Source organism: Phocoena sinus, chromosome 11 (assembly GCF_008692025.1).
Source record: "Phocoena sinus isolate mPhoSin1 chromosome 11, mPhoSin1.pri, whole genome shotgun sequence".
Classification (NCBI taxonomy): domain Eukaryota; kingdom Metazoa; phylum Chordata; class Mammalia; order Artiodactyla; family Phocoenidae; genus Phocoena; species Phocoena sinus.
In genome coordinates this window covers 45,839,885-45,854,237 of record NC_045773.1, presented here as the reverse complement: position 1 = coordinate 45,854,237, position 14,353 = coordinate 45,839,885, and the positions used below count along the sequence as shown (strand labels likewise).

The 14,353-nt window shown below is 50.5% G+C and overlaps 1 protein-coding gene across 3 annotated transcripts in view; it reads right to left on the bottom strand.

Annotated features, from left to right (window-relative positions):
- Positions 1–811: 811 nt before the first annotated feature.
- Positions 812–14,353, bottom strand: part of GASK1A (golgi associated kinase 1A) — a 103,279-nt gene continuing 89,737 nt past the window's right edge. For all 3 annotated transcript variants that reach the window (XM_032648676.1, XM_032648677.1, XM_032648678.1), the window contains 3 exons: positions 4,097–4,219; positions 1,949–2,052; positions 812–1,333 (listed from right to left, as the gene is read on the bottom strand). In XM_032648676.1, the coding sequence (XP_032504567.1) occupies positions 1,123–1,333; positions 1,949–2,052; positions 4,097–4,219 (438 nt within the window). In that variant the 3' untranslated portion in view covers positions 812–1,122. The remainder of the gene's footprint in view (positions 1,334–1,948; positions 2,053–4,096; positions 4,220–14,353) is intronic.

Genomic DNA, 14,353 nt, shown 5'->3' with positions numbered 1-14,353 from the left:
GTAAGTCCCCTACCCTCTGTGTATGAGGGCAAATTGACACCACCATTTTGGAGGGGATTCGGCAGTCTCTCTGAACATAAAGAATGCCCATATACTTTGATGCAGAAACCCACCCATAGAAACCTAGCTAGCAGAAACACTTGCACACCATGCAGAGATGCTCATGGCAGCACTGTCCAGAATTGGTGAAAAGTCTGAACCATCTAAATGTTCATCATAATGAGAACAGCTAAATGAAATATGACACGTCCCTGCCTGGGAGTTCCATGCAGTCATGAATAAGAATTGGGTCAACCCAGTTGGCGGATAAAGAACATAGTAAATATAGTAAAGTACAAATAGTGAGTTGACAAACAAAGATATCCTACTTTATTATATTTTCATTTGCCTGCAGTGTGAGTGTGACTCAAATGCGTATCACATCTCTAGGGGGTTTCTGGAACTCTCACTTTTTATCTTACATGCTTCTATTATTTATGAATCTGTTTTTAGTGAGCATGTATTACTTTCATAATTCTTAAACCAAAAACGTAAGTGAATAAGGATTGAACATCTAAAGCCTATAAAGACAAAATGCTTAGTGTTTCATTTCTTGGACCTGAGTTCACTTTCAGCCAGAGCAGTTCTGGGCCACAAGTACAACTCTGTGAAGATCCTTTATCAGGCTCCTCTCATGTATGCATGTGGGCATACACGCATACCACACGTGCACAACTACCTACGCACCTCTACACACGCACACACACACACACAGGGTTGTCCAGCTCCGCATGTGCATGTGGAACGCGCGACTTTACAGTACCTGGGGCAGTTCATAGAACATTCTTGTGTATTTATTGGTGCAAGGGAGTAAACAGCCAGGGCTGAGCAGGCAGAAAAGAACGTGATGAGACTGAAAACCCAACACCCACCACCTCCTCCACCATCCTAAGCAGATGACACGTCCTGTGGAATCCATGGTGCCCTCCTGATTTCGGGCTTTTCCCTTTTGTCTTCAAGATGGGTAAACCCAAGAAAATGTGGCCGTGAGGATGGGCACTTATCCACTCAGGTCATGTCGTGAGATGCCCCCGCTTCTTCCCCCTGCAGTGAGGTGAGAGTCCTGCCCAGACCGTGGGGGGCTTACGGGCCCTCGTCCCTGAAGAGTGTCAGGTTGTGCATCTGGATGTGGCTCAGCAGGACCTGTCCTCGCCGCTCCAGGGTCTGGAGGACCTGCCGTAGGCCCTGTTGCCCGCCTTGGCTTTCCCAGAACACCGGGTCTGTCTGCAGTGACTTGAGCAGCATATTCTGTAGACACCCTGATGCGAGAACCTTCACGACAGACTCAGGAAACCTGGAGGAAGGTCCCCCAGTCCCATAACAGAAAGGAAGAGCAAAAGCCATCTCAGAGAGTTTCCGTGAAAGGCCAGGCCAGTCGGCCAGAACTTGCACAGCTGGGGGCCCGCAAAGCCAGCCCGCAAAGTCTCCAGGGCCACCTGCTGACTAGTTATCCAGGAACCCTTCCACCCGCTCTGCTGTGACAGCAGGCAGGGGATAGAGCTTTCGATGGGTCCCACCTCCCTGAGTGGGTGAATCCACTCTGCTGTCCCGGGTGAAGTGAGGAGCCCTAGGAAGGCCCAGCCGCTGCAGGTGTGAGCAGGGAAGGTGTCTCCCAGGCTAGCTCCCTGCGAGGGAAGGGCCAGCCTGCCCACTCCCCAGCAGGGCAGCCCATGTTGTGCAGGGCCAGGAGGCCCTCTGGATACTGGGGAGGGGGCAGCCCATCATGGACTTGAAGGGCCTGCTGGCTGTATCCCCTCAGCTTTCCCAGGACTCCTCACCCCCTTCTGAGGCTCATCCAGCAGCTTTTGTCTGAGGGACTGTGGGCTTCTCTGGAGCCGCAGTTCAAGGTCTACAGCAGGGCCATCAAGCCTCAGCCCCTGAACCTCCACCCAGCCGCTCTGACCCTCACCCGTCGATGCCCTCCAGCAGCCGGAAATTCAGCTTGTGCTCCGGGTGCTGAAGGTTGCCGGCGTTATCGATGTAGACCAGATGAGAGAGATCACTGCTCCGGACCTCAGGCAAGAACATGGACAGAGACAGAGGAGAGTCAGGGAGCAGCCTAGCCAGGGCCCCTGGACTCTGTCGGGGCTCAGCAGCTTGGGGGGCCCTGAGCTGTCAGTCCCACCACCCAGCCTGCTACTCGCCCAGCTGCTCCCCTCGCACTGTGCAGTGAGCTCACTCCACGCCACTGCCGTGCTTAGGACATCCAGGCACCCTCTCAGTGAACCCTCCCAGCAACCTTGGGAGGTGGCCACTGATACTAGCCTCATTTTACAGAAACAGAGGCACAAAGAAGTAATTTGCATAAGGTCACACAGCTAATCAGTAGCTGGCTGGTTCAAACCTGGACCCATAGCCAAAAGCCACAGCACCTTCTGCAAAATTGCAAGGCAGAGGGACTGATTCCTGTTCTGGCGGCCGAAGGGCTGAGGAGCACGGGTGGAAATGGGAAGGGGCAGTGGTAGCCCACCCACGGGCTGAGGCTGTGGGATGTATCGTACATGTGCACCCTCACACACGTATGCCCGCCCACGTGCGCCCTGTGCCCCTGTCCCAGGTGTTCCCCTGAGCATCACCGAGGACACAAGATACCCTCCATCCTCAGATAGCACTGCCCATCCTGTCCCCACAGTTTTAGGGCCTCTGAAAACTCTTCAAAACTGAAATCAGGGCTTCCCTGGTGGCGCAGTGGTTGGGAGTCCGCCTGCTGATGCAGGGGACATGGGTTCGTGTCCCGGTCTGGGAAGATCCCACATGCCACGGAGCGGCTGGGCCCGTGAGCCATGGCCACTGAGCCTGCACGTCCGGAGCCTGTGCTCTGCAATGGGAGAGCCCACAGCAGTGACAGGCCTGTGTACCGCAAAAAAACAAAACAAAACAAAACACCAACCAAAAAAACCACTGAAATCAGCAGCAGGGAATTCTTTAGCACCTTAAAACTCTGGTATGGTGGGAACAGGAGGCCATCTCTTCCGGCTCCCACCCCCATGCACACACTCCATTCCTACACATTTGCCAAGATTCCCTGGTAGTTTCCCACAATTCTCTTCAGCAACCTGGGCTTAAATTATGAACTTCTGTCTTCAGGACCTCAGCTTCCCCTCTCTCTGCTTCTTCTACCTCTCACCCCCCTGCACACACCAGGGATCATCTATTTCTCGAAACCCGATGACCCCTCCCTCCAAAAACTGATATCGGGAAGGATCTGTGAGACAGCTGCCCACCAGGGGTAAAGGATGGATATAAAAGCCCTCCCTCTCCCAGGAATATTTGCCTTTTACTGGGGAAGGAGAGAGGTGGCTCTGGGGCAGGGGAGGGAGAGTTCCCACCGCCCAGCAGCACCACGAGGCAGCCCTGGCCTGCGGGCTGGTGGGGCTGCCTGACGCTCGGCCCAGGGCAGCATCTGACGGCTACCGTCCAAAGCAGCTGGCCAAGGTGAGGCGGTGAGGACACCAGCCTCACTGGGAGAGGACAGAGCAGCCCCTCCCCGGGGTGGCGCTTTGCTCCTCACGCAGGAGAAGCGGCTGTTCTGCCCCACCAGCCTCTCACCGATGGCCTCGGCACACGGCTTCCCACCCTGGGCTGTAGCTTTCACAGGACGCAGCACAGCGCTCCTCCAACAGCCCCAGCCTGTGAGCCATCAGGGGCCAGGAGAGCGCCCCATCACTGCCACCAGCCAGACATGCAGCTTGGGAAACCCCCTTCCCCGCTCCAGGCCCCAATTTCCATATTTACTGGCTCATTGAGGACATCCTACTAGACACACAGTAATCACACTCTGCTTCCTGGAGACTTAGGGCGTCCCCGGAGTCTTCAGGGCTCAGAGGCGTTAGTGACAACAGCTCCAGCCCACACCCCATACCTACCTAAACCACATCCTCAGAGTTCCGCCTGTGTCAGTTCTATATATTAAGGCTTCCTGAAAACATTTAAAGGGTTCTGCTGCTGAAAAGAACAGGATTGGGACACCCCAAGGTCACGTGATCTCTGACACTTGCCAACAGCATCTGCTGATGGAGACAGGAAGACCTGAGTCTGGGGCGACCTGGGGACATACCAAGATGTGGACCAGCCGCAGCTCCCCCGGGTTCCGGCATTTCTCTCGGAGCCTCTCTTCCACACAGGGGTCCGAGGGCTCGGGCTCGAAGCCGCAGCAATAGCGATCCAGGCGGTCATGGACCTGCGGGGACACCGTCCTCTGAGGGCCCAGCACTCGGGCCGCCGGAGCCCTGGGGCCACACGCTGGGGGCCATCCTCAGGGATCTTGGCGCTGGTCAGCTCTGCTGCTGGCCTCCGGCTGTGATGGGGCTTCTGCTTGCTCCTCAGCCAGCCTGCCCTGCACCAGGACTGCTTGCCCACACTGCGTGGATTTCCACCCAACATTCACTGCTTAATCTCTGCCACTGGCCCTGAGCTCCAGCCTGGGGCTGACTGTCTGGTCTGCCTGGGGAGACCCACACATGACCACTTTCTCTTTAATCAGCAAATGCTACGTCAGGGATTCCTCCCTTTACAGAGATAAAAATCTTTTAATGACCATCCAGGCAGCTCCTGCCTTAGGACAGTGCTTTCACCCTGCAGGAGGCCTGAATCAAAGTCAGGAAGGAGAGCAGTCCTGTTCCTGGCTCCTCTTACACTGGATGCCTAAAATGGGAGCAATGACGCTCCCTCAGGGATGACCACGATGTGCTTTAATAAGAAATATGGTCTCTTCCCTGGTTCCTGGCACAGAGCTCCTAAAACCCCTGCAATTTGCTCAGTGATATGAGTGCCTTTTGTTATTCATAATAAACCCTCTGACCATATCAGAGTTTAATAAGGTGACTCAGCGGGGCCCTTAGATCACTTCAGGCTGATTGCCAGATAGACAAGTAGAGAGCAGAACTTTCAACCCTACCCTCCAACTTCTGGGAAGAGTAGGAGAGCTGGAAACTGGGTTATAAAAAGTCTTCAACAGTGAGACTTGGGGAGCTTCCAGGTTGGAGAACACACCCACATGCCAGGAGGGTGATGCACCCCGACTCCATGAGGACATACAGGGTTGTATACTTGGGACCCTTCCAGACCTCTCACCCCATGTACCTCTTCAACTGACTGTTCACTTACATCCTTTGTAATAAACCAGTACACAAAAGTAAAGCGTTTTCCTGAGTTCTATGAGCCATTCTAGCAAATTATTAAACATGCGGAGGGGGTCATGAGAACCCCCAACTTATAGCCAGTTGGTCAGAAGTCCGGGTGGCCCAGGATTTGTGACTGGTACCTGAATCAGCAGTCTTGTGGGAATGAGCCCTTCCCTTGTGGGATCCGACATTGAGTCCAGGTGGATAGTGTCAGAATCAAATTGTACACCCAGCTGGAGGTGGAGAATTGGTGGGGTCAGAAGACATCACTCAGATGACCGGCACCACTGCTGCATCTCTATCTCACCCACTCCTCACTGCAGCCTTGCAATAGAAACATTACTGTCCCCATTTACACAGGGGGACACTGACCCCAGACTTGCCCAAGGTCCTACATGTGAAAGCAGTACAGCCGGGATTTGAACCGAGGTCTGCCTGGCTTGAGCCCAGTGCTCTCTGTTATCCTGCCCCGCTTCCCCGAAGGTCGGGAAGGGTGAGCCAGTTAGAGGTCAAGTGAGGTCCCCATCATTACACTAGTTAAGGTTGGAGAAGAGCTTTCAAAACTGTGAAGGAGGCTGTTCTGCCAACCCAAGCCGAAGATCTGATCCAGCTTTAGCCAGCACCACCATCGTGCCTCCCTCTGCCACATGCAGCCAACCCCCTCCACAAAGGGCAGAGGGGACGGGGGCGGGGTTGGGGGGACGACACAACCTATAAGCCCCAGGATGCGGCGCTCATCAAAGCCGGGCCAGCCCCCTCGCAGTCCACTCGGGCCCAGCTCAGCGCTGGCCAGAAAAGGTCTCCCTCCATTTCCATCTCCCTTTGTAGGTAACTCTCACATGTTCTGAAGAAATACAAAATTGATTTCCTTCTACACAAGCCAGAAAATAACTATAGTTCTATTCACCAATCAACCTCACAAAACCGGAGTCCAGAAGTGAGACAGTGTTAAACAGTCCCAGCTACTGTCCCAAACCTGGAGGACAGGCCCAGCTTGGCCGGGGGCAAACGGCCAGAGCCCTGTCCAGGCAGCGAGCCCACGAATGAGTCCCCGGCGCAGACAGTCACTGCTTTGGTCTCCCAGACTTTGGAGAACAACAATTACAAGTAACAGAAAAGCCTGGCTCAAAATGGCTTTAACTGTAGGGGAAATTAAGATCATCTACCGCAGGAAGTCTCGTGGTGGGGCAGCTGGGGGATTTAGCAGCTCCTACTGTCACGGTAAGGACTCGGGTTTCTTTCTGCTTCTCACTGTACCCGCACAATGTTAAGGACATCCCTTTGTTGTCTCAGGAAGCCTGCAGGTGGCTGTTGTGGGTATGTTTTTCCTTGTTATGTCTAGAGAGAAGGAGATAGAGACACAGGAAGGGAGGGAGGGAGGGGCAGGGAGGCGAGGAGAGAAAAGGAAGCTACCCCTCAACAATCACGGAATAGGAGTCCTTCCTTTCAGCCTGACTGGACCATAGTTGGACACAGGATCATCCCTGGTCCAGTGGCAGTCAGGGATGCACAGACCTCTGAGCCCAGGCATGGGGGGAAGGTGAATCACACCAGGGCTCTGTGCAGAAGGAACGAGAGCAATCAGCTGGGTGCACCGGAGCCCCAGTATCCTCGCTCAGGCTCGTAACGCAAGTGTTGACTGGGACGGGGCTGAGGACGGAGCCCTGCGGCATATGCCCCAGAGACCTCTATTTGCCCTGACTATTTTTGAATCCACCTGAGGCTAGTATCACGCCCCCATATTTCTCCATATGGTCCTAGAACTTAGCGGGTGAGGGTGGTCCTCCTCCATGCATTCACACACATGCCTTCCTCAGCAGGAGGCTTCGAGGCTGCCCACATAGAGGTTTAGAACAGAGGTCGGCAAGCCTTTTCTATAAAGGGCCAGACAGTAAACACTTCAGGCTTTGGAGGCCATACGGTCTCTGTCACGACTACCCACCTCTGCCTCTGTAGTGCATATTGTATGTATTCTACCTAATATGCAAACAAATGGTCATAGCTATGTTCCACAAAACCTTTACTTACATACACTGACATTTTAATTTCATATAATTTCCATATGTCACAAAATATTCTTCCTTTGAGCTTTTCAACCACTTAAAAATGTTAAAACCATTCTTAGCTCATGGGCCATACAGAAACGCAGAGAGGGGAATTTGGCCTACAATCTGGGCCATGCCTGTGACCCTGGTTTGGAGCTCAGTAGATCTGGGGGTGAATCGTGGCTCCACTGTGTCCTAACTCCATGACCTAAGGAAGTTAGTTAACCCCACTACACCTCAGTTTTCTCATCCACAAAGTGGAGCAGTGATACTCCCTCAGGACCTCACTAAGGACCACACAAGGTGATGATGTAAACAAAGCAAGGGTGGTTGTCCTGGAGGGCCCTGGAAGGGACAGGCCCAAAGGCCTGGAGGAATCTCAGGGTTCCTCCCTCCAGAAGCCCCGGCCCCACCCCACCTATAGGCCTGAGAACCAGAGTCTGAAATAAAGCAAGCCATGACAATCTAGCCACTCTCTTCTACGTGCAGGCCTGGTTTCTGGAGTGCAGACAAATCTGTCAGATGGACACCACCTACCAAGTCCTCTTTGGCTGGGAGAATAAACGCCAGGACAGTTCTAGCAAGACTGAAATATAGTAACTGCTCTGGATTTCACGTGATGCCTGATGCACAGCCAGCCAAACCCCCTTTCTCCTGCCAAACGCTCCCTGACCCTGTGCAGACTTCAACTCGCTGCAGCGTTGCAAGTTGAAATGCTGGAAGCTACAAGGAATAACAGCCCATGTGATACAGGCGGCGCTGGCGTCCCCAGATGTACACCCATTTGAATGCTGAACAGGAAGGGGCTGGCCAGGTGCAGTTGCCAGTGTGATTAATTTGCCACGCTGTCTGGGAACTTTTTTCCACTGAAGAGAAATTCAGTTTAAACTGCAGTAGTCAAGCAGGACCAAGCTTAAGCTTCATTCCCAAATCGCTTCAGGATTTGATTTTTTTCCCCCTTTTTGAAAAAATGAGGAGTTACCAAGAAAAAATGATAATCCTTTGCAGTTTTGGTTTTCTGATGAACCTAGCAGAGTTGGATGATCGTGAAGTTTTTGTTTAATTCTAGTTAAACAGTTGTGAAGCCCTTACTCTGTGCTGGGTACCACTCTGAGTGCTTTACCCATCACCACTCATTTAACCGCTCCCAGCAGCCAGGAGCCAGATACGGTTATTATCCCCATTTCAAAGATGAGGGAACTGGGCTTCCCTGGTGGCGCAATGGTTGAGAGTCCACCTGCCGATGCAGGGGACACAGGTTCGTGCCCTGGTCTGGGAAGATCCCACATGCCACGGAGCGGCTGGGCCCGTGAGCCATGGCCACTGAGCCTGCGCGTCTGGAGCCTGTGCTCCGCAACGGGAGAGGCCACAACAGTGAGAGGCCCGCGTACCGCAAAAAAAAAAAAAAAAAAAAAGATGAGGGAACTGAGTCACAGAGGCTAGTAACGTGCCTAGGGTCCCACAGAGCGAAAGTGGTGGCACCTAGGGACTTCCCTGGCAGTCCAGTGGTTAAGACTCCACGCTTCCAACGCAGAGGGCGCGGGATTGATCCCTGGTCAGGAAACTAAGATCCCACACGCCACGCTAAGACCCCACATGCCGGCGTGGCCAAAAAAAAAGAAAGAAAGCGGTGGCGCCTAGACTCAGACCCAGGCAAGTATGGCTCTGACCACTGAGTCAGACTGGGTGGCAGGTACACGTTTTTTGGCACCAGAGAGTACAAGCTCCCCAATGCAAAAAAGAAGATATGGTTCAACCTGATCCCCAGCACTTGTTTTGCACAACGAGACTCAGCTGAGGTTTTTGAGTGAAAGGATGAATGAAAGAAGCGCATGGCTGGCTGACAGCAGCAAGGATCTGGGGCTGGGGTCGGGGGGTGCTTCACATGAGGACTGATCACCGAACGCCTGCCTGTCAGGTGAGCCCTACATCCCTGCCCAGGATACCAACACCAGAAGGCTTCAGGGGGAGGCCTGGCTCTGGGGTCCCCAAACAGGACATCTGGTGGGACAAGACACTGCAGTCTGCCAAGAGGGACACCAGGCCCAGCTGTGGGGAGGGGAGGTCTGGGAGTAGCCCAGCACAGGGCACGAGGGGTGGCCCGAGTCCTCTAACCTATCCACCAGGCTCCTGGGCCAAGACGCATTCCTCAGCCAGTGCCTGATCTGAGTCTGGTGCATTCCAGAAGAACTGCCTGCTGTCCCTGGTGGCCCTGCCCCCTATGCAGGACCTTCCCCTCACCTGGGGACAGTCACAGGCCCAGGTTCTTCTGGATGGGAAGGGTGGCTCTTGGCCAGGCCAGCTCACTGCCAGATTGCCCCAGAGTGGCAGCATCTCTGTCCAAGGAGAGCAGCAGGACTGGTCTGTTAAAGAATTTGTGAGGCTTTGGGGAGGTCGGGGTGGGAGAGGAGTCGGTTACTCTGCACTGACTCTTACTCTCCTCTGATGACTCCCTCTGCAGTGCTCCCCTGGTGTCCTGACAGAGGGCAACCTTCCCGGAGGCCCAGGGGAGGAACATCTGGATGCCTCATCTGCCCCAAGCCTGAGGCCAGAGGTCTCAGCACCAGCTCTGGATGTGGGTGAATAGACTGGCTGGTGGGCTTTGAGGAGATGGTCTGAGAAGAACTAGACCTTATCTAAAAAGACATCTGTAGATCACCCTACATTTGAAACATCAACACAAAACCCAGCAGCCGTGAAAAGATGAATCCACCACAGCAAAATAGGTTCCAGTCAAGAAAACTGGGATGAGTCACCATGGGAACACCTTTCACAAAACGTCCCCACATCAATACACTAGAGGGGGGGAGTATTGTGAGCTCCTCCATGGATACTCAAAAGGCATTTGATATAATTTTTACATCCATTCCTGACAAGAAAAACTCTTAATAAAGCAAGAATAGCAAATAGTTCTTCAGTCAAAAGCCAGCATGATGTTTAATGGCAAAACACTAGAAATTGTCCCAAAAAGAAACAAGTCAAGTCCATCATCCCATTACTATTTACCATTAATCTAGAGGCACCACAACTGTAGTGAGGTAAGAAGAAAGAAAGAAGAGGCAATGAGGAGACAAAGTGCATTCATTACAGAAGAAATGATCGTATACTTGGAAAACCCAGGGGATAAACCAAGCAACTGTTAGAATCAGTACAAAGTAAGCAAGAGGCCAGTAACCAAACTATAACACAATGATAATATCCTTCACACAGACCAAGAGCTACGTGCCAGAACATATTGAGATAGGCTGGGACCTGGGACCCTTTACCAGAGTGCCTGCAATACAAAGAAACTATAAGGGACTAAAAATAACTGCACACAGGTTCAGTGGGGCAAATTATGAACAATAAGATACAAAAAGGTCACAAACCAACTGTCACTTCTGAGGTGCCGGGAGCAAAAGGAGGGCCCCGCGCGCGTGATCCCTGCACACGGCACCACCAAGGGGGTGTGCAGACCACCTAAGCTAAGCCTCCTGTCCAACCCACCCGTCCGCCCACAGCCTCACCCCATTTAAGGGACCAGCTCGCCCTCGCCTTGGGAAGTGAGCAAGGGAACCTGTTTCTTGTTTTCGCTCCCGTGTGCTGCAGCACGAGCTCCAATAAAGCCTTGCCTGAATTTCTCATCTGACTTCTTATCAATTTCTATTAATTTAGGTCTCCTGCCCATTTTTGGATTGGGTTGTTTGTTTTTTTGATATTGAGCTGCATGAGCTGCTTGTATATTTTGGAGATTAATCCTTTGTCAGTTGTTTCGTTTGCAAATATTTTCTCCCATTCTGAAGGTTATCTTTTCGTTGTATATGTATAGCTGGTTCACTTTATTATAAAGCAGAAACTAACACACCATTGTAAAGCAATTATACTCCAATAAAGATGTTTAAAAATTTTTCTATTGATTAAAGAGTCCAAGAACCCAGGTCAGTAACAATATAATGGAAGGAAAGAGGCCATTTTCAGTGGTCACAAGAAGATGAAATAACAGTATCATCCCAACATGGAAGTGAAGATCTATCTCAAGAAAACATCAAGATGCTTCTGAGGAACAGGAATAAATGGAAAGACATAGCCTGTCCTTGGCTAGAATGACCCTGTATTTTAAGATGTAAATGCCCTCTATGTTAGTCCATGCAAATTTAATTTGATTCCAGTAAAGTCCCAAAAGGACTTGGGAAGGCAAAGGAAGTAACAAGCTGACTCTAAATTTCACAGAAGAATAGTATGTAAGACTATCAGAAAAATCTTAAAAAAGAGCAATGAGAAAGACCGAGCACTCCCAGTTATTAACTTAAAATATAAAGCATGATAATTAAAACAGTGTGATTCTGACACATAAATAGACCCTTTACTGGAACAGAAGAGTCCAGAAATAGACTTTTTAGTACATATGGAAATTGGCTATATGATAAAGACAGCATTTCAAATTGGGGGAAAGAATGATTTTTCAACAAATGGTGCTGGGACATTTGGGTTGCCATCTGAAAAAAAAATCATTGTTTTGCACCTGATCTCTTATTCCAAAATAACTTCCAGATGGATCAAAGATATATGTAAACACATGGGAGAATTTTTTAAATAACCCTGAAATGAGGATGGCCCTTTAAAACATAGTACACTAACCTAGAAATCATAAAAGAAAAACCTGATAATGTTAACAACATTAAAAAATTTTTTAAATTTCTGCACAGCAGAAAGACTAGAAACAAAGTTTAATTGACAATGGAACCTGAGAGAAATATTACAATGCAATGAAAACAAAAGAATAATTTCCTTAATCTATATAAAGCTCTTAAAGTCATTAAGAAAAAGACCAACAATCCAACAGAAAATGGGGCAAAGGATATGAACGATTAAAAAAAAATCTAAAAAGAGGCAGGACGGGGGCAGAAGAAAGCGCTTCTCGCTGTCAGGGACATGCACAGCAGGCAGGCACTCCTAAAATGTTTGCACCTGGGGCCCCTCCCTTGCCTCATGAACTCATTTTCTATTGCTGCAAAACAAATGACCATGAGCTTAGTCACTTAAAAAGGACTCATTAACTCGGTTTCCGTGGCTCGGAATTCCGTCCCGTTTCTGCCGGTTTCTCTGCCCAGGGTCTCAGGCTGAACTCAAGGCGGGGCTCCATCTCTTTTGTAACTCAGCCTCCTCTCCTGGGCTCAGTCAGGTTGTTGGCAGAAACCATTCCTCGTGGTTTTAAGACTATGTTCCCCGAGATCTCAGGGTCCTTCCAGAGGCCGCCCCTCCCCATAGGCAGTTCAGAGCATGGCTGTTTACTTTCTTCCTCGAGGCCCTCAGGAAAATCTCTCTGATGCTTCATCTTTGAAAGACTCTCCTGATTGGCTCAGGCCCACCCAGGAGAATCTCCCTTTTGATTAACTGAAAGTTAACTGATTAGTAACCTCAACAATATCGCAATAACTTTGTATGGTGACAGATGGAAACTAGACTTATCGTGGTGATCATTTTGTAATGTACAGAAATATCAAATCACTATGTTGTACACCTGGAACTAACATAGTGTTGTAGGTCAATTATACTTCAATTAAAAAAGAAACACCCAAAGTTAACTGATTGATAACCTAATCACTGAAATGATATTCCATCTATTCACAGGTCTCATTCCTACTCAAGGACAGGAGTTAACGCTAAGGGGGGTGGTTATCTTGGAGACCATCTTAGAATTCTGCCCATCACACTTCACCCTAACCGAGGTCCTGCTTTTAAATATATGTAAAGATGCTTGATGTCACCCTTTAAACACCCTTGTCCGGGCAGGCTGTTTCACCCCTCCACCGTTGGCTGCACCACCTGTGCAGGAGGGAGGAGTGCAGCACCCATCTCTTGGGTCTGTTGTAGGACTTGCAGGAGCTCATGTGTGGGCACTCCATAAACGGTAGCTACTATTATATTTCATGTCACTGGCTGGAAGCCTGAGAGGTCAGCAGTGGTCACGGATCTGGGCTCCTCTCTAACTGCCACAACACCTGATGTTCCAGGGAGCCCAAGCCAGAGGAGATGCCATGAACCATAGACTTGAACTCAAAATAAGGAACACACACAGGATCACAAATGACTGAACCCGGCTCCCCGGGAAGGAAATGGGCCAACCTTAACCCAGAAGAGACCTAGAAGAAATGACTTTTCCAGAGTCAGTTAAGTCAGCAAAGAGGGCAAGGCTATGCCCTCTACGGCCAAGCCGCACTAGATTCTATCCCAGCTCCAACACTTAAGGCCTCGTGACTGTGGGCAAGTTCCTTAGCCCTTCTAAGCCTGTTTCCTCACCTGTGGAAAGGAGCTAAAAATACTGTGCTCCCCTAGGGCTGTTATGCATCAACACATGCTAAGTGCTGGCACAGGACCTGATGTGGAGGACATCAGACAGCATTTTATGCTGTCATCTGTTCTGGATGCATAAGTTAATTACGTGCCAGAGGCAAGGGCTGGACAAATGACTGTCACATTGTTTTCTGCCTCTAAGATTCTCTACCAGACCCGAAAAGAAATGGAGAAGGCCTTGGGATTCTTCTCAGTCTAGAGGAAGGAGTGATATTGGAGGAGACAGAACACAGCAGCACCTAGATAGGAAATCATACAGAGACCCTGGATTCATTCACTGATCTGTTCATCCATTCATCCACTCGTTCACTCATTCAACAAGTGCTTATCTAGGACCAGACCAAGAGCTTGGCCCTGTGCTAGGTGCTGGGGATGTGGTAGTGAACAAAACACAGAGACAGAAATGAACAAATAAATAAAATAAAACTTACATACTGTGCTGGGAGTCAGAAACAAAATAGATAGGATAGCACAAAGGAGAAAGAGGATAACAACGGGGAAGTAGAGTCAGGAGAGCTGAGGCCCTGGGGAGGAGGAGTCGGAGGCCCTTGCACCTGAAGAAACTGACCGAGGCCACGTGCCAAGAGGCGGGGCTAGAGACAGCAGACAGGGATGGATCACGTGGGTCCTTGCAGAACCTGATACCGAGGGCATTGAGATGCTTTGCCTTATGGTAACGAGGAAGTAACACAATCTGATTTACAATCATAAAAGAGGTATGTTCTCTACCTGACCAGTTGTCTATGAACTTCAGAGGTCTCCCTCCAACTTCCAGCTGCTGTAAGCTTTGGCCAGGGGCTTTCTCCAAATGCC